Source organism: Strix uralensis, chromosome 3 (assembly GCF_047716275.1).
Source record: "Strix uralensis isolate ZFMK-TIS-50842 chromosome 3, bStrUra1, whole genome shotgun sequence".
Taxonomy (NCBI): domain Eukaryota; kingdom Metazoa; phylum Chordata; class Aves; order Strigiformes; family Strigidae; genus Strix; species Strix uralensis.
In genome coordinates this window covers 124890187-124911042 of record NC_133974.1, presented here as the reverse complement: position 1 = coordinate 124911042, position 20856 = coordinate 124890187, and the positions used below count along the sequence as shown (strand labels likewise).

At 37.7% G+C, this 20856-nt stretch overlaps 1 protein-coding gene across 7 annotated transcripts in view; it reads right to left on the bottom strand.

Annotated features, from left to right (window-relative positions):
* EHBP1 (EH domain binding protein 1) overlaps positions 1-20856 on the bottom strand; it is a 228255-nt gene that overhangs the window by 155967 nt on the left and 51432 nt on the right. For all 7 annotated transcript variants that reach the window (XM_074864301.1, XM_074864302.1, XM_074864305.1 and 4 more), the window contains exon 5: positions 17935-17988. In XM_074864301.1, coding sequence (XP_074720402.1) covers positions 17935-17988 — 54 coding nt within the window. The remainder of the gene's footprint in view (positions 1-17934; positions 17989-20856) is intronic.

Sequence of the window (20856 nt, the reverse complement as noted above, 5' to 3'; positions counted from 1 at the left end):
GCTCCATGGTCCTAAGGGGCTGACACTCCTGAGGATATTAGTATGTTATCAGCCCTACTCAAATATACCTGACACAATCGTATAAGCTGACTCTAAAAATACAGAAATATTTCATGGCACAGAGTCTCCCTAACCTAAGCGTGAAACTTGAAATTGGGCATCAGCAAGTCAAACAGCAAGTATGTCACATATTACACAGCTTCCCATTTATTGATAAAATCTACATATATTATTATTAGACTTTCACAAACTATAATTCACAAAAATAAGTGTTACAAAGTAAATATCAGTTTCAAATAATCAGTTTCTGTACATTCTTTTAAAAGATGTTACTCTCCACATTCCAGCTACATCAGGCACATTCCTGGAGTGTTACAGGCACAAGTATTGTCAACATTTCTAAAGTTCCCCTAGAAACAAGTTCACACATGTATAAAAAGCAAAGATGTTGCTAACGGTTTATTTATTAACATATCATGTTGGCATCTAAAACAGATACAGCAATAAATTAATAAATACAGAGTATCTCTAACAAAAATGTTTTCTTCACTACTTCTTGGCTGTGATGTTAACCTAACTTATGGAATTGAAAAATATCTCAATGTTAATTAATATTTTGATCCATCCATACTTAAAAATATTCTACAATAAAAGCAAATGGAAAAAACCCCCCACCAAAACATAAGCAGTCTTAGTCTCATAATTATTGTTACGTAAAACACTTACGAGACATCTGCATTAATCAGTTACCAGAAAGTAGCACTTCAGTCCCAGGTAGCTAGCAATAGCACTCGTATAATATTACGGGGAGCCTAATGTTTTGGCAAAACTAGAGCAGGAAAAAAAATGAAACTAAAAGGCATATTGTACATGTGACCTACAGGACTTGGATTATTACCTCTAAGCTTATTAAGAGTAAAAGCTGTCAGTCGGACCACCCCACAACCAGGGAGGAAAACTAAGATTACTCAGCAGTAAAAGGCATAAAAAGGAGACGCGTATTCTCAAAACGGGCGAAGGCAGAGAGAGTGAACCACAGACCTGCTTCAGCTATCTAGAGCGGTAATTGGCTCACAAGAGTGACTACCACGTTAAAGCATTATCATTATCTAGCTCACATAACTGGAAATTCACGCTCTGTTCTTTAAATTGGCTTAACCAGCAGCATCTGCAGCACTTTAATTAATTACAGCAATTGGCGTACCTTAAAAGTAGATGCACAGATCTGAAATGATAATGCCCTGTGAGTAATAATTGTAAGCCAGCATTAATCCAGATCTATCCTAAACAAAACCAAGGGTATACTGTTGTGCTTCAACTGCACAGAAAACAAGCTTCAATGTAGTAATTATTATTGTCTGTCCAGGTTCACCAGCAAATACTACAATTCTGCATGACACACTACATTCAATTAGCTCAGGAATGCAGCAGCTCACAACGTGCACAACAAAAATCTGTTCGGGTTTGATGTTGTCAGGTCAAAATTCTGTTGGGCACTTAAGCTTGGGTTTCCTTCGAAAGATAAACTCGAAGTTAACATCATAACAGAGACTGATTACCACTATTTATTTTTAGTACACTCCTTATAAAGAAATATAGAGGGCAGATATCACAGTAAGCTCAGAACAAAGTTTTCTTGACAGCCATTAGCTTCGCTTCAGTAAAAAATCCACAGGCATTGTACACAAACATGTTTTTTTTTTTTCTGATATCTGCAGCTCTAAAATACAGTAGAATTACTTAAAAGAAAAAAATAGAGACAAGAAGTTAAAAACCCCTTTTGTTCCTTTTATATACAGCAATTCAAAATCTTTACTTAGAAGAAAACAATTTTTAAAAGCTTGACAGCGAAATCCATGTACACATCCTGGACACATTTAAAAGCTGTTCTGTAACAGACTTCTTCATACCATTTCCAGTCAGAACACAAAACAACACTATCAAGATTTGTTGTGACTTGCTTCTGTACATTTCTGGTTTAAAGACAGATTTTACATTTAATTAGCACTATGCTGCAAAGTGGGACACAAGAATCTTAATCAAGTGTCTCATATGTAATGGCAGTTTAAACAAACATTTAAATAGTTCAGTGTTACTAAATTGATCAAATCTGATCCTCAAATTCATACATAAATCAGGAGTCAAAGTACCTGGTATAAAGGCTATTACCAAACCAAATTTGAAATCTTCGTTTATCGAATACAAGTTCTATCTTTCATAGCAGTGTGAAAAATGAAACATAACTTTCGTGATTCCAGTAAACATGCAGTAGTTTTCAACATATTTTTAACCAAAAAGCCCCACAGCCATAGACTCAACTAAGGGATGACTGGTTTTAAGTTGCAAAAACTTTAACCATCTAATACAAATAGATGCTACAGCACAAAATATGTCTTTGTATAATTTTGTCCAACACCCATTTTCTGAAAGCATGCCTGTTTTCAGTGGAACATACAGAACTAACAAGGAGGCAGGACATCAGCAAGGAGGCAAGTGCAAGCCTGAACAGCTAAAATACAAAGGCTGATACAGCAGCAAAAAACAGAAATAGCAATCTGATGTAGCAACTCACACCACAGAGACATGCAAAAGGCAGGGGAGAAAAATTCCTCCTTTAAAGCAGCAAAACTCCAGTGATGGTGCTTATATACTCTGTGTCTAGTGTGTTTGGGCTGGGCAGACAGCAGTGAAGCTTCACTGGTATGTGTAATTTTAAGACATGAATATCTGTGCTCAGATATACTCCGATAACATGTTTATCTAGGGTGCACAGAAAACAACTGCATGCACAAATAAACAGCTGCATACTCAGTGTAACCACATTCATATCCTGAGTATCCACTTATAAATATTAATTTACAAACTACATGCGCTACCAAGGCATCAGCCTCTGAGGAAGAAAGGCCACAGTGCAGGAAAAATATAAAATAAAATAGTAATTCTTATCTAACACTGATATTTATTCCACACAGTCACTCATTCCTGATGGAGAGGGATCACAAGTGCACAATACAAGTTATTCGTTGACTAAATACCATCACGAAATGCTACAATATAAAGGTTGGAAGGATTAACACAAAAGGTCCCACTCCAAGACAAATGTCTCCTTCATAGTTCAGTTCACAGCCATCATGACTGCTCAGTCAGGCCTACGATTCCAAAACGCTGGGTATATATACCTGCTAACCAAACACGGTAAAGACTTTCAAAATCTCTTGTTGATACTGGCATATTTTTAGAGGAGATTTTTAATTACCACCATGCCGAAAGAGACTTTTTAAACATGGGAAGATCACCAAATAGTTTCCGCTTCAAATCTCAGCGCCTTCTGAAACAACTTCTACAGAGAAATTATAAATTTGCCAGCCTGGCAGGGTTTACACGTCGCTTCCTCCCTTCTCCTCCTTCAGTGTCTCACCTTTCCCAAGCAAAAACTGCGAGACATGCAACAAAAAAATCTTATTTTTAAGTATTTCATCTTTGCAAAAGCTTACACAATTTAATTGCACATTTATATAGAAGCCACTTTTAAAAACAGAGAAATGAATTTATTACCATGCACTAAAACATGTTGGGTTTTGCTGTAACAATAAAATTACATGGTGATTGTCAAACAAGCCATAAGTACTAGGGGGGGGAAAAAATACATTTCATATTTCTCAATATATCTTTGGATTTAAATATTCTTCTCTAATACAATATTTAATATTTAAATATTCTTCTCTATGCTGTTTCACATGTTCCTACGTTTCAGAAACTATCTGGGCTGTGTTTATCTTCTCCTAATTCCATTCTCTCAAGGTACTGAATCTTTTACTTTCAATAACAGACTGCAGTATGAATTACTAAGACTTCTAAAGAAGAAAGGGCTGAATTTTAGTGCAGAATATTTTATCCTTACCGGGATGGTAATTTTTCTACTCCCTCTACTGGCATACTTTAAAAGCAAGGTAAGAAAAACCTGAAGGGTGTTTCCAGCTTGTAAAACATAATGAGAAAATATTTTTTGTAACCTCAAAATAATTGTTCGCGCAATTTGGCAAAACATTAATCTCAAATCCCGGGGATTTTTAAGCCATCAGCAAATTTTTGGCAGATTTATTCATTGTAAAAATTAACTGAGCACCTCAAAATAAACATCCTGGACCACTTTGTGCTACAACTACTATCAAGCAGTCCCATCACCTGTCACTGCTCATATCAAAACAGATCACTCCCTAAAACATACTATATGGCTATTAAAAGACCCTAAGAGCGATCTATGGAATATAACTCTACACGATTACCACGGGTCTACAGAAACGAGCAAAAACATCCTGAGCTTAATGAGTTGCTACTTCAATGTTAGACAGTGCTCTGTGAACCATTTTATATTAAAATTGGATAGTTCTAAACATCACACATACAAGAAGTATTGTTTGACACAGTGCCATTTTGATGATAAATTGCAATCTACAGCTCAAATAATTCTACCCAGGGATTAACATTTCAGAGGCTGAGCCAGAGATTATGTGTGTGGATCTTGAATTTCATCATCTCCCTTTGGCACAATAGCTTATTCTTCCTTTTTTCATCTATTCTCTCATGAAGGGTCAGGAAAGCTTAGCCTTGCTGTTTCATTCATTTCATCTCTACATTAACCAGATACCTTGCAGTCTTTAGTTCTTACGTGTTATTCCATTACAAATACTACAGCTACACTGCACTATGCTACAGCTAATGAGGTATGTACCAAATCAAAGGGTGCCATCAAGTGGTTGTAACACACTACCAGCATTATGCAAAGTTAAGTGTTCTGCAAGGGGTTTCACCAGGACACACTATACAGAGTCGATTAAATTCTACCGTAATTTAAAGCTTTTGGGAAAATTCAGATGCTGAGAGATGGTGGTCCCACACGATTTCACTTCCTTCCTTTTAAATTCTAAGGCTCAGCCTAATAGCTGGCAACACCATGCAGAAGACATCCCTGTCTCTCACGGTACAGGTCAGCAGACTCCAGGACTGTTTCAGTTGTTGCATGCTCAGCTACTCATCCCTGTGCACCAGAGGACAAGTTAAGAACAGCCTTAACCTCTGAAAAGCTTCCCACTAGCAATGGGACAACAAGGGTGCTTCAGGGTGAGGGTTTCACAGAAGACGGGGAGAATAAATACTTGTGCCACCACATCCAGTTTCAAATCAAACTGAGTTACAGATTACTTGTTAATCTATACTCACACTGAACTTGAAGATGATGTGAGAGCATTTCCCTGCAATGCTAGTGATGAGTATCTTCAGTATTACTCAGCAATCTGAAGTAAAGATGACTTGATAGATCGTTCTTCAGCACAAATCTTACCCAAACAATTGGCCTTTTCAGATGAAATACTTCATTGCCAAAACGCATTTCGTATTTCACTATTTTAATCCATATACTAGCAGCTCTAAACCACAGCCCATCACTCCACCTCACCTTTGCCTGGCAGGTAAAAACCACCCAACCAAACGAAAAAACGCTTTCCAGTGCACTGGGACAGATTTTTCCAGCGACAAAGAACAGCGTCTTTCTAAAAACTGTGACAACTTTGCTACTGTAGGAAAAAAGTTCTGCACGTGCCATGGGACACAGAAGAGCTTTGCTTCGTGGAGATGAGATGGGACTGAAGATTACACAGTTGTGTTTCACCAGATCATGGTCATCCACACCATGACTTCCAGAAACTCAGCTGTTACTTAAAATAACACCTTCCAGCTTGCACTTGCAAAGAAAATATCAGGAAAATGTGATTTGAATGTAATTGATGAAGATAGACACAATTCTCTTAATTTCTGAAAGGGTTTGGCTCCAAAGTATAAAAAGCTGAACAACTAGCACAACCACCAACTTTTTTAAGGATCTAAGTTCAACCATATTTTTCCTGTGGTAGTGACAAAGAAATGTCCATGCTCAAGAACTGCTCAATGCAAATGAGGTCCAAATACTTCCAAGACTGTTCCCATATGCCCAAAACCTGGCAGCAATGTTCCCACATGTGGTCTGTCTACACAACCTGCCACCCACTCAGGCAACCACTCCTAATTTGGGATGCCTACCACCGCTACTCTGAGGATGTGCATGAACAATGAACATGTGTGATGATCAGTAACGAATTTTCATCAACTGCAAAGCGACACTCACGTGTGGTGGACCAAAGGCAATTTGAATTTGTAATGTAGAAAGAAGTCAGCCCTTAACATTCCCTATGTTCTCACTCATAGCTGACTTCACGCTTCCCTGTATTCCCCTTACACTTGCTCGCTTTAGTAGGTCAGCCAAATTCCTGATTCTGCAATACAGACAGGGAACTTGTACACAAACTTCCAAATATTGAACTAGAGGTAAGGAGAAAAGAAAAAAAAAAGAAATTAGCAAGAACCAAACCATGAAGACGCTAAGCTGCTTCCCGAAGTACTGCATAATATGTAAGAGTTACAGAAACTAAAAAAAGAGAGAAATAGCTTGGTTTCCATGAAGCAACAGAGGGGAAGACCTCTGTAGTGATGGAGTAATGAGGTATGCTTCATTAAAGCCAGAACTATTTCACCAAGTGCAGGTGAAACACCCAAATTGTTCCACAGATCTCGAATATCCTTTGAGATAATACCCTTCCTCAACAGCGTCCATACTCGTTATTTATGCAGTCTGTTTATTTAATACCTCAAATACTTCCTAATAAATGAGTTTCTTTGGTTATAATATATAATTAAAGTTATATAATATGAATTAAAACTAATTATGGGGAAGATTTATACAGATGATTCATGGAACAACAAGCACATAAACTTTATACTAATTCTTTGCTGACAGATTTTTAGGGTTATTTTTCAAATATTCCATTTTGTCCTTTCATTGACAAATATATAGCCAAAATCCCCCCTAACTCATCACACGTGGTTCCTGTGGCTGCTCCTGGAAGCAAGCACACGCTGCCTCTATCATTCAAGGGTTTGGCACTTACCAGAGCTACTTCTGCAAGAGCATTTCCCTTGTTCTTATTCCACTTCGGTCCAGCTGCAGCTCATCCTCTCTGCTCCTGTTTTCCCTGCTGCCCATGTTACCCGAACATACAGTCTCCCTCAGTCTCACCTTTCTGTTGCAGACAACAGTTCCTTATGCAGCAACATTAGCTGTTTCCTGGGTCTCGCACTTCTCATTTTCAGGGAAAGATATATTAAAGGTCAGAGAATACCAGACTAGTAGGGTTGGGGAAAAAATAAACAGAACAACCCAGGGATGGGGAAGAGAGGTGAAAAGGTCTAAGATTTTGTCAGAGACAGATTTTGATAACAGTTGATTTCTGTGTTGTTCTTGTATTCTTTTCTGAATTTATTTAGCCCATGAGTGTGGAAAGCACTGACAAATCTCTCATTCCAAGTAACTTCTCGCTCTTCATCAGAAAAAAATGCAAATATAATTAATTTCCATTTCAGGGATCTACTTTACAGACAAAATTAAGAGAGAAAATTCTTCACATAATTTTCAATGTTACTTCTGATTTGGTACATATTGTGTATGTTCTTTGATTTTTGTGCTGTGCTTTCTTGCAACTGGTGACTGTTTTGAGGAAGTTTTTTTTGGTTTAGGGAGTAAAGCATCAGAGAGTTTCCCACATCTTATCCCTTGCTGAGCAAAATGCTCTTACGGTATAAAACATTAAAACTACATGCAAAAACAGAGAGCCTTTAAAGAAAACTTCTGAAAACTAGGCAAAGCCCTCAGAGCCAGACCTGGCAGTTTCCCATTTGGGGCAGTGCACTGCAGGATATTAAAAAAACTTATAGAGCCTGGCATCTATCATGTTCAGCCTGCCATTCTGCCAACCTGTTACACTTCCAGTAAGGACAGTCCAGTTAGTTCTCAGATCTGGTCTACAGAAAACACAGCAGAAGCAGAAATATTACTGTGTAACAGCACAACGTAACACATAACGGTATCCTCTCCAGACTTTAAATTCGTCATGTTTGGTATATACACATATACCAAATATAAACATAATAGGTTTATATTATAATAATATGTTTGTATTTGGTATGTATACATACATACACATACCAAATATAAACATAATATAAAGCCTGAAGAAGCTTTATATTCATCACGTTTATTTTTCAAGCCACTGGAAAAGGTAAGAAACATTGCTTAAGTATAGACCACTGTGCTCAGAATAGCAATCTTTGAGCTTAATGTTGCAACTTTCTATGGGTCACAAATATGGCACAAATTCAGTTTAATCTTATATTTATGCCAGTGCCTGGAACCATGGGAAATACTGAACAGTTACAAGATGTCACTTTATGGCACTATTCAATGCCATTTTATTCATGCAATCTTTCCAGCCTAGTCTCAGGTTGCCACCACACCTAAGCTAAACCAGAAAAAGTTCATTTATGCTGCCTATAAAAATTCAAGAAGCAATTTGGCCCAGATAGAGATAATGCAAAACAATGAGAAAGGAGAAACTTCACATGACAAAAAAACAGTACGGCGGTGCAGTATCAATTCAGAATGAAGAATATGCTAGGAGGGGAAAAAACCTGAATGAAATGGCATCAATCAAGTTATGGAGGTCAATTAATTTCCATTATATTAAACTCTATTAAGACAGCTAACAACCAAAAGATAAGAGGCTGAAGGCAATAACACTCCATGCTATTACACTGCCAGATGGTTTTCCTAATAACAAAGGGTTTCAAGAAGCCAGAAATCTTATTTTTCTGTCATCTGGCTACTGTTCTGCTGGTGGCCACTATTTTTAAATAATATGCTCTAAGTTAAATTAGAACTGATTGCACGTACAATCCTATCCAGTTACTTAATGCAGAGCTACATTTTACACAATAGTGGATATTTTAATTCTTTTCTGACACATATTTCCGTACCTTGAGCACATGCAATTGCAAGGTATTATCTCAAATCAACCAACATATTCAATTGGACTCCCAGATTATCTGCCTTTGAAGGTGACTTATGTCAAAAATATTTTTCATTAAATGCACTGCCATTTTTCTCCATTTTCCACACTGAATATTTCGTACTACATGGCTGCAACATATACTGTTTTAACACTGTACAGCTACTAGGTCAAAAATTAGATTTATCCAACATAATATTGCCCCAGACAGTGGCATTTTACATAATGATATTCTGAACTGCATTGAGAGCAAACACATACCCATGACTGTATGTAAATGTAAAAAGACACTCAGACACATAAAACCAGAAAAAAGTGGAAAGCTGAACAAGCTTAAAAGCAAATACTTTTCTATTAAAAGGCAAGTTGCTCAGCTCAGATTATGCCTTGAGTATGATTAGAACCCCACTGTAAAACAATTACCAAGACACTCTTCTGTATTTGATGTCTGAAAGAGAAACGACCTCATGCAGACTCTGTCTCTTGTGTGTGCTGGCAAGTATATTTTACTGCTGATTTTCTATGAATAAACATACGCTAAGAGTGGCTGAAACACACTGGTGGTTTTAAACATGCCTAATGTAGTATTAGAGGTTTGTATCCAAAACTGTCTGCCTTGTTTATCAGCTTTCTCCCTCCAGCTGGCAAAGAATACCACTGATAGCAACTCTGATCAGCTGTCTTGCACAGTACACTCATCTATAGGAGACACATTCTTCTAGCAGGAAATAACCTCCTCTCAAAAACCTAAACAAAATGGTTCTAGCAATTTAGAAAACAGTTGTACTTTACTACTGTGAATCAATAATAACCACATAAATTATGTGTCATCAAACTCGTTCCACTGTAAATGTTACGGTGTACCGCTCTTACCGAGCTCATAAAGCTAGAGCCTAACACCCAGGCTGTTCTGCCCAACGCCCAGTGGCCCTCTGTCTCTATCTTCCATTTGCAAGACCCTCTCATGTAACTGTAGCACAAATATCAGAAAATAAGATGTCTCCTGTTTTAGAAAATTTTAAACTGATATGCTGTAATATAGTCTTCAAAACTGCCATATCATCTGCCAAATTATATTTGATTCAGATCCACTTAGTGCAGTTATTAACACAGCATCAGAAACAACATTATTTAAAGGAAAGTTTAGGCACTGCATTTCATTTGGGAGATAAAGATCAAATATCAAAAGAAAATTTTCTTAACTTTTTGAAAAAACACAGCAGAGTTGGATGGACTCACATTTCATACTCTGTTTTCCTGATTCAAGATAAATAAGGTATTAAAAGTGTAAAAAGTGAATTAGGAATTAAAAGTTCTTTCAACAATTCATCTAAAATTCTCACTTAGATAAGATTTTTGTAATCTCACAGCTCTGGTTTAATAGATTATTACATATTAATGATAAAAAGGATTAGCAGTGGCCCTAATTTCAGGTGATCTGTGCACAGTCTTGTTTCGGTCAGAAGTAAAATGTCCATTGCAGACAAAACAGCAGTATGGCATGAGTGAACACATCTGAAGCAACCAGCAGGCTTTGCCTGGGGATATGGGTGTGGCTGCAGGTCACAATATAAATGAATTGACAGAACTGTTCAGAAGATCTTATGCAGCACTTGCCCTCACGATGCCTACCTCAAACCAGGACCGCTGGTGCCTCCTCTCTGTGTGCGGTGTCATACAGAGGAGAAAACACCCATAAATCCCCCCATCTTTCGTGCCTTCCTCATCTAACGCTTGCCCTAAGTAATTTAGTGGCAATTTATTAGTGGCAATTTATTAGTCCTACAGCATTTGATGTAAAATTTCTCCAGCAGAACTCAAGTGTGCAATCCACTTCCATCACCTTCTGTAATTTTCAGAGAAGAAGCCTAATCTAAGGGGGTTAAGTGACTCCCATAGGGTTGGTGCAGAGAGATAGGAGACTCACCCACTCCTGGACATCTACCCTAAACCAGAGTAATTCACCTTGTGCGCAGGCCCCTCTCCTGCTCCTTATCAAAGCCAAGACCCTACCTCTGATTGTGTTCTACTTTTAATTAAAATCGCACAGAAATGCCATCGTGGTGTGCACAAGAAACAATGTGTTACTGAAAAAACACAGGATCAGGCCTCCTAGAAAGATTTCCAACCCTGTCTCCTTCAGAGCCAGAGCAGCCAATCAAGACAATGATTTCTGCAAGTTTTGCTCCAAAAAACTAATCTTGGAGATTTCTCAACTAGAACAAAGTGCTAAATATTTAATGTAAGCAAACACTAAAAGTAAAACAAGCTTTCCGATTCTCTATTACGTTTAAAGCAGAGCAAGAGCGAGATGGCTGACAAAGTAGCATTTAATTCCTAGCTGTATCTAGACCAGAATACCCAGCCTAATTTACACAGACAGACAGTCACAGTTCACATAATCACGTACAGCAGAATATGACAGGGGAATTAAAGGACCAGGAAAGTATGTCTAACTATGAGCTTCCTGTTCTAAACGTATTAAATGCAGACATTTAATTAGAACAAGGCTAACCTGGTCAATTCTTATTTTAAGCCAAAAATTTATTTCAAGCAGAAAATACAAAACAAATGATAGAGCTTTTTTGATTACTTTTTCTTCAGTAAAGCAAATAGCCAAATTAAACTCAAGCCCCCACATGCTACAAAGATGCACTAGAAGAGATAGCCAAGATCTTGTAATAAATTCTGGTGTAGCAACTGATCATCAAATAAGGAATCATCTTATTCTGTATGCCAGTCTTTTTCCCCAGGTTCTTTCTGCAAACAGCATTGACAGTACTCAGAATTTCAACTCACTACACTGGCATTTGCCTCCCAACATTTATTTCCAGAAACAGGTGGGAAGATTTGACATCTAGACTTGGGTTTTTATTCTGACGTAAAGCAAAGCTTGCTCTTGCAAAGTCAGTGTCACAGCACTGCTGTAGTAAAAGATTTAAACACCCAGTATAAAAGTCTCATTTTACCAAAATTCTTGGCTAATTACTGTTCAAATTCAGATGAGCTCTTTTTGGAAAAGATTCATTTGGAAAACAACATATTCAGAGCTGTATCTGATGAAAATTTAACTTCTTGCTAATACCTCATTTTATTGTATCACATTTAAAATCAGTCACCTTTAAGAAACAAATTCATTTCTACATCCCATCCACCTGCCCTCTCCTTCCTGTTATTTATCACCTTTATTTGTGTTGTCATGCCTAAAAAATAACAGATGGGCATTTTAGGAGAGAGAAATAATCTCTCCAAACCTGTAAGTGATATAACACGCTTTAGGGCATTCAAAATGAGAAATCATCATAAGCAACCATGATACAGAATTTCAGGGGGGGACACACCGGGGTGATGAACGGGATGATACAACCACAAAACAATGCACTTGTACCAGTAAAATGAACTAGATTTTGTCAAATGTTCTCTAATTTTTCTAATGTTTCTTTCATTTTGAGGCTTTGTTCACATTTGAGCAGAGGCCAGTTCAGAATTCTTTTCAGGTTAGGGTTCCTGAAGTTACGCAAGAGCGACAGACAGAAGGAAAAGTCAGATCTCATTTTTCAGCCTAAACTTGTTATACTTTGTAACTATTTGCTGTAGGCTAGCAGGAACAGCAAACTCTATAAACTCCTTTTTTCACATTTCAGCAGCTTCATTGGACATATTTTCCTCGAGAAACCAATTAGAACACCCCTTATTCCTTAAGGTATCAAAAAAATTACTGGAAGCATGGATGTGTCTCACAGAAGGACGTACATCTGACATAAATCACTGTCAAACTTGAAAGGTTTGCATGGTTTTCTTCACCATTCATCACCTTGATATTCAAAAAGGCACTATTAGAAAACAGTAGTCTAAAATGGTCATCAAAACATTTCGGAAGACTCTCTAGAAAGGATAAATGCAGAAGCAAGTTCAGTTTCCAAGCTCTCCATACAAGAACAGCCTGGAAATTCAGGGCAATGCTTCAGCACGCAGGTGATGGTGTGCAGGCAGAGCTGGGCACTGCTAGTCCCTGAACGCAATGGGCTGCGCCAGCCAAGCGGGAGGCTGAGCTCTCACTCACGCAGATGAGTCCTTAGAAAGAGGATGCTAATGATCTGCTAAAGCAATCAAGGGAAATAAAATCGCGTGTGTAACCACTATCACATTATTGTGGTTGGTTAGTCAGAGGCAAGAAGAAAGAAGGGAGCCTCCAGCCACACAGAAAGCAGAATCTGTTCTCCATAGCTGTAATTGGTGAGACAAGAAATAGCTGCCTTAAACTGTACCAGCAGAGATCTAGGCCAGAACGATTCCCAACAGCGAGGACAGAGGAGCACTGGAACAGGCTGCCTGGAGATGCTGCAGGGACCTGATCTTCAAAGGTTTTTAAAAACAGTTTAGGCAAGTGTTTGCCTGGAATGATGATGCCTTGAGTCAACAGGCCAGGCCAGACTGCCTCCAGCCCCAGTCTAGACAAATCTATGAGCAAAGCTTCAAAAACAGGTGCGGCATTTTCTGCCATTCATCTACCAAATTAGTAGGTCTGGGATATCCTCTGCTGTTGTTAGCAAACACCATGTTTTAATAGGCCTGCCACATAAAAAGAGGAATATGGTTAGTATCAGGAAAACAGGGGTGATTGCCAATGCCTTCATTACACTGATGGGAGAGGGCTCAGCTCACCACAACCCCGGGTCCTCTGAATAACCTGTATAAAAGTGCAACACAAGGCACAGCAGGGGAGATGAAGAAGCCTACTATGAGCCTTGGAATATATTAGTATGCCATTTATTAGCTATTAGAGATACAAATCTGGGCTCAAAAAACATTTTCTACAAGAAGCTGGAAAAGTTGTTTCATAAACTAAATCTTTCACCCTCTGAAAACGTCCTATGAATTTTTTTACTTCATTTAAGAATGTAGGAGATAGCTGTCTATGAAGTTGTCAGCAAACTGGCAACTGTGATGGTCCATCCTCAATGGATGTTCTTATGTGCTTTTTCAAGTTTTGAGCATGCTAGGAAGAAAAATGACATTTTTACATCACTTCAGCTACCTTTATTTTAGACAAAGTTTTTGTACATAGAGCCAATGAAAGCTTCAACATATTTAGACCAATTTAAACCTCTGCTTTTGCCTCTTGTCCCTTTTTTCTTCCCTTAGCTAGACAATCTGCAGAGATCAATAAACATAGCCCAAACTTCAGGTTAGCTGAGCTCTTCTTAGAGATGCAGTCTTCATTCCAAGTTGACTAAAACTCACCAGCTGCCCTCCTCCTGGCACCTCTGAGGGGATGGTTAACGATTACCCCAGCACAGGCCACTTTGCTTATACAATTTTACTGCTAAAAGACAAAGACGTAAATAGAAACATGCACTATTCTTTTCTTTAAATAGGAGAGAATGAAAACAGAAAGTGTGATAAGAGGCATCAGTGTTGTTTGTGAAAGTTTCTTCCTGGAATCTATGGAGTCTATCACCACATGGAAGCTATCTCTTGAGCGCTGGTACACTAGAAACCCCAAGAAAGCAATTCATAAGAGAAATCAGAAGTTAATGCTGAAAAAATTAACACTGAAAACTGGAGCTCAGACAGTGAAACGAATCAAGTGTGGAAACAGCACATGGTCAAATTACTTATAGGAGTAATATGAGAGAAAAATAAGGAAGCAGAACGTATTTTTAAGTGGCAGGTGACTAGCCCTTGTTCTCTAAATGGAATAAGATAAACTAACGCCAACCCATAAGGGTTTGAAAGCCTATTACCTCTCCACAGGTGGGTAAAAGCCTTATTCTTAGCTATGAATTTCTTGCTCTCCAACTTGCAACAGCCAATCTGAAGATCCGATATGATTATTCAGAAGTGCAATGAAAACAAAACAATTCAAAGAACTGCCTCATGAAGAAAAAACAGATAACCAAATACACGGAGTCTGGTTAAACAAAGATGAAATTAGAGATAAGAAAGTTAGCAGTAAATATACAAAGAACGCAGCTGTGAAGGAGATAAAGACATAGAAGAGGGTGAGGGAAAATTAATATCGACATATAAATATTAAGAAACCACACTATGATCAAATTATTTATGGATTAGACTTACAGAAGATGATGAAGGTTCACTTACTAGAATACAAATACAGAGTGGTTAAGACATTAGAAATACAGTTAGAAAAAAAATCCTACAATTTCACGTACCAAAAAGTACATGTATTTGCAGGATTAAAAATCAACAAAAAATACCCAACACATACATAAAGAACTCAAAACGAAACCCCCCAAAACCAAGAACAACAACAAAAATACCCCCAAGAAACAAGTATCTTGCTTCATTTTCATTTACAGCACGGTCATCTTACACAAATCACCTCTCCTCACTGCTATTTAAAATTCATTGGAAAGTCCAGAATAATCTTATTTTGAATTTGGTAACGTCTGCCAACAGAGGCCTCAAACTTCAGCTGAATATCTCTGTTAGCTGGTCCTTGCTCAGCCACACTGAAGCATTACAAAATTATTTTGGAAACTGCTTTTTAATAATAATTTTTAAAAAGCTCAAAAGAAATGTTTTTAGCAGAATTCAGATAGCTTCATAATGAAAGAACATCCATAAACTTTTCAGGTTTTGGTATTTTGCATTCTGAGTACCGCTAACCAAGGAGGAAGGGAAACCCTGTAGCCTCTGATGGCAGAAAACATACTTGGACCAAAGGGAAAATCCTGCAAAGGACTGTAAATGTCCCTGCATGTGTGACCTATCCTTGTCAGGTTCAATGACAAATATGTTCCTTTAAAACCAGGAAAAACATATGTTAAACCTGACAGGTGTCAATGTCGACAATGTAGGGAGGAAGGAGATCAAACCTCCTGTCTCCCTGGCTCCCAGATTTTGAACAAGCAGTTGGTTTGTGCTCTGAAGTGTCAGCCAGACATTGGATCATTTGTGCTTGCTCGAACAGATGAACATATTTTCAACCACCACTAAGTGGAGCTGTTACTCCTGGAAAAGAGTTTCTCCATATTTTCAAGTATATTTGCAGATCACATTTTTTTGGCAGTATCTACAGCTTTCTGTAGTGTTTCATTTTAAAAAAATAATTTAAAAAAAACGAGAGGCGGTTAAAACCAACCAGTTTCAATAGTTGCTTTAGCTCTCAATTTTTGCAGAAAAACTATTTATCAAATTTATTAATCTGAGGATAATATTTACATATTCTGTAACCAAAGTATAAATATCTACCTACCAATGATTATTTGGCAGTTCTCATGTGATGAACTAATGGCATAATTAAGGTTGAAAATAATAAGTTTGCATATAACAAAAGATTGCTCCATCACTGATATACACTGGAACCATTTTCATCTGTTTGGGCAGAGGCTGCCTGCTTTGGTGCACAGCAACTGAAGCAACCTCCCACCCTGCAAGCATCACTGCAGCTTGGAGAAGATTTGAGGCAAAGCACAAGAACAGCATGCAGTGGCTGAACTACTGCTACCTCTATGTATCATACAATGATATGTGGAAAAAAAGCAATGTGTTATAAAGCAGGACATGAAGTCTACATGCCCACTATAAACTTCTGAAAAAAAATCTGCTGCAGCATCACAGGAAACCCAACAATACCCAGAGGGGTTGGCTGAGAAATACACTGACATTGTTTTATCCAGAGTAACTTGTACAGTGACAATCGGTGATGGAGACTTCCCTGATTAAAATAAACTAAGCGAGAAAGAAAAGGCAACTCCAGGAAACAGTAATTAAACTGTGTTTTGTGTTCATAAGTCTCAAACGAAAATAGAAACTTGACATTTAAAAACAAAAGTATAAATTAAGCACTTTGCTTTCAGCCCTTTTAAATGTTCAGTCACCAGCGATCAGAATAAACCTTAGCTTTGGACATCCAAATCACTTCTGTTATAGACAAGAAAGAAAAAGCAGCATTTTTAGGCAAAAATAACATGCAAATTCCATTGCTTCCCCATACTTCAGTGCTGTGTAGCACTACCACGACTCAGTAGAGAGCAGTATTTTTTTTGTTTAAAAACAACATAAATAAAAGTTAAATCATACTACTGAAAAACGGTCCATAATGAAACTATATTAATGAGAGACAAACACACTATCTTGATACCACAGTCCATTTAATGTATTTCAAAACAGAGCTTCCTCTTCAGGGAAACTCCAAGTAAAGCAGCTCCCCCAGTTTTGAGTCCAGGCAGGCCCAGAGTGGAAGCTGCAGCCCAACACAGAGAAGGGAAAGGAAAAAAGTACTTCATGAAGCACTTGCTCTATGAAATGTTAAGCCCTGCTGTTTGGCAATGTGTGTTGTTTGTACAGCCCTCAGGAGCTCAGCTCTCCGGGAAGTTCTGGGAGCTCCTGACTCAGAGGAGTCACAGATACACAGAAGCCACCTTTTGGGTTTTCACTGGGTGCACGACTCCCCCATGCAGAGAGGATGAGACTGGGATCCCAGGGAGAAGGGGACATGTGGTGACACTCTTGCTCTTTGCTATGTGACTGAGGCTGGTCTCACCTCTCCGCTCTGCCTCAATTTCCTCACCTATAAAATGCAGGTGATGAAACTGTGCTCTTCACTAAAGAGCAGCATTCAAAACCAGAGAGGGTGCTCTGCTGTTTGGGATGTACAGATGTCATAACCCAGCTCTGACATGTTCACTCCCCTGCTCATAGAAAAATAATGTGTCATAACCCGTAAATCAGTGAGTCATAACCCAGCTCTAACTTGTTTACTCCGTTGCTCATAGCAAAATAATGCAAGGAAGACTGATGCTTACAGGGAAGGAATTTAAGTGTGGTATAGTACTCCCCTCTCCTGTATTTTATTTGTAACATAACAATACATATTTTAATAAGCCTTTATTACTACGGAAGCAAGGCTTTACTGTGGTTCAGCAGCTCAAATCTTACTCAAGCCTTTTTTAGCATTTGGACACCCTATAATCCTTTAAATTATTAAGTCTTACACGTATTAAAAAAAACCCATAACGACATTCCAGCTTACATTCTCTATGACAAACGTCCATTCTTTGTCTTCAAACTCTTCAGCATGGGGATCCTAGAAAAACAAACCAGAGAACTTAAGTCAAAAATCAATCCAGGGTACAAGATATTGCAAACTCAGCCAAGATTTTCATATACTCATAGAAATATTTTTACCCACTTAAGATGACAGAGGGAAATATTTTAGTTGGGATGTAGGCTTCAATGGATGTCAGTAAGATGACAAGCAAATTGGTGTAGAACTGCCAGTGAAGATTTAATAGACCCCTACAGATACAAACAAGAGGCTGATTCTGATAAAGGCCTGTAATTCTATTTCCTTTCATCCAGGGCAGAAAACCAGATAAACCTCACTTTACTTCTTAAGTTCCACCTCCCAAATAAACACAACAAATCTACATCTTGCAGAGAACAGCAGAGGAAGCCACTGCTCCCACACGGTGTGAGAAGACATACACCTACAGCAGGCATCAAAAAGCCATCACCTCAACCTCCTCGTGCCCAAACTCTATCAGCATGACCAGAGATCCAAAGTCATTGTTTCTGCACATTACCTCATTTCACTGCAAATTTCTTAAATTACTTCACAACATTTCTATTACATCCCAGGCAAGGGTCGAAAAACATTGTCACCAACAGGAAGATAAATAACCCAGTTAATATACTGGGCATTTGTTTCTAATTTAATGAGCTTTCAACCCAGTGGTATAGTCTGTATTGTGGTTGTCTGAAATTAAGATAACAGTGGAGATATTAAGTAGTCATCCCCTTCATGCCTCTATCAAAGATCCTACTTTTTAAAACAGCTTTTTTTTAAAAAAAAAAATCACTAATTTATCATCCAATCCTAGTTCTGACCAACTGTAACAAAATAAATTCTACTCCTCTTGCAAAACAGCTTCTCACACTAAGAGAATGTGGCTTTAGGCTTCTGACATTTCATTATACCTCAATTTTATCCTATTATTTCTAGTTATAGGAAATTACTCAATTACTCCTTTGCCTCTGACACTTGCATGCTATAGGCACTTGTAGATAAATGTCACTTCCCCATAATCAGCATTTCCCTTCATCATATATGAAACCTCTCAGCACCTGCAGAGTTTTCTCACTATTATTTGGAGCCAGTTCATGATACTACATCAAGCACTGCACCAATTCCATCTTGCTGCTGTAAATTAACAAAATGGATCAAGATATTTTGCTTCTACTTTGCTTATCTCTGTTAGTACCATCTTTCCTTTCTTTACAGAATGCTACAAGCCTCACACTCAATCTTTTCAACTGACCTTATCCTAGTCTTTGCTTTAACCACCCTTGTTTCACTTAGTTTTGCCTTGAAGTCAGACACGCAGTGAGTAGAGGTACTGTATCACAGTACTACAAATGATTCTTTTAACTAGTTCTCATCAAATACACAAAATAAAAGATTTTGTAACAAGTTTACAGCATAAACAACTAGCAAAAAGAATTATTTTTTCTTTTTCCAGCACACAAAAAACTTGGGAAGTGTACTCTTAAATAAACCTCCTCTTTGAATGAACTACAATAACTTTTCTAAGAGGTTATCATCCTATCTCAACCAGTGCAATCCTTCCTACAAAATCCAGCAAAGTGGGTTCACTGCTCTGCAGACCCCCTGTAAAACACTGGCTCTCCTTGCAGCAGTCGTCTCACTAGGCATCAACATATGGAGAAAATTCAACCATACATCATACCACTGGCACCATCATTAGCTATATATTTAACAGCTACAATCACAGTTATCATATGCAATACACATTTTAAAATGCATTACTCCAACAATGGGATGTAGTTTCAGTGAAAAAATATGTTACTAGAAACTTACGTCAAAACTGATGATTTATTTTGATAATTACGTAATTATATATCCATCACGTTAATCAGGTTTGTGGAATTCTGCATTATGTAAATAAAGTGCACGATACCTGCTAGTTTGCTGTATCCTACATAAATTCTAAAGACATAGTTTTCTGTAATTCAGCTATTAAATACTTACAGTTTTCAAGAGTTAACCTGGGGCAATTACCTTTTTGTCTAATTGCTTCCTTTGATACAGCATAAAATGACATAATGAGATTTAATGGGATCATTAATCACTTTTTGTTTCAATAAGCTACTCCACAGTAAGTGACTAAACTCTTAAATATTTCATCCTGCTCAATTTTTTTCATAACTTCCCCAAAATCTATTAATGCAAGCTTGCAGGTTTACCTAAAACTGCTTGCAAAGTCAGGGCCCAGTATTTTATCCCATGTAACAAACAAAACAATCATTATTTCCTTCAAGCAAGGCAATAATCTATAAAGAAAAACAAAGCTCTTCTGTCAATGGCAATAAAACCGATTCACACCTCTGAAGGCTACAGAATCAGGCACTCTGCGGAGTATTTTCTGATAATCTGCTAGAGCAAAATAATACTGTATAATGAAGAGACTTCTTAATATTCAACATGTTAGCATGCACTTGAAAGCGAATTGTGAACACGTTTCAAAAATAAATGCAAGCGTATTACCCCCAAACTCCCTACCAACTACCCAGAATAAAAAAAAATTTTAAAAAAATAAAATTAAAAGTTTCAAGGACTTCTCTAATGAACAGCCTTACCAAAATTTTAGAGTATGAAATATGCTAAGATATAGACACCTTGCATACGATCAGTTATTTCAGATTTAAAGACAAATCCAGATTTTTTTTTTTTTTAAGAGCCACATTTATTGTCAGTCTTAAAATGCCTCTAGAAACAGAAAACCCCAAATAAGCTTATACACATAAGCCTCAGCATTTCCTTGCAACAGACACATAAATGGCTTCACCCTCCTCACTAAAATGCTTTTATTAGAAGCACGGGAACCAGCATGCATAGTCCTATTTCTAGCTAATTTACAACTTCATGACATGG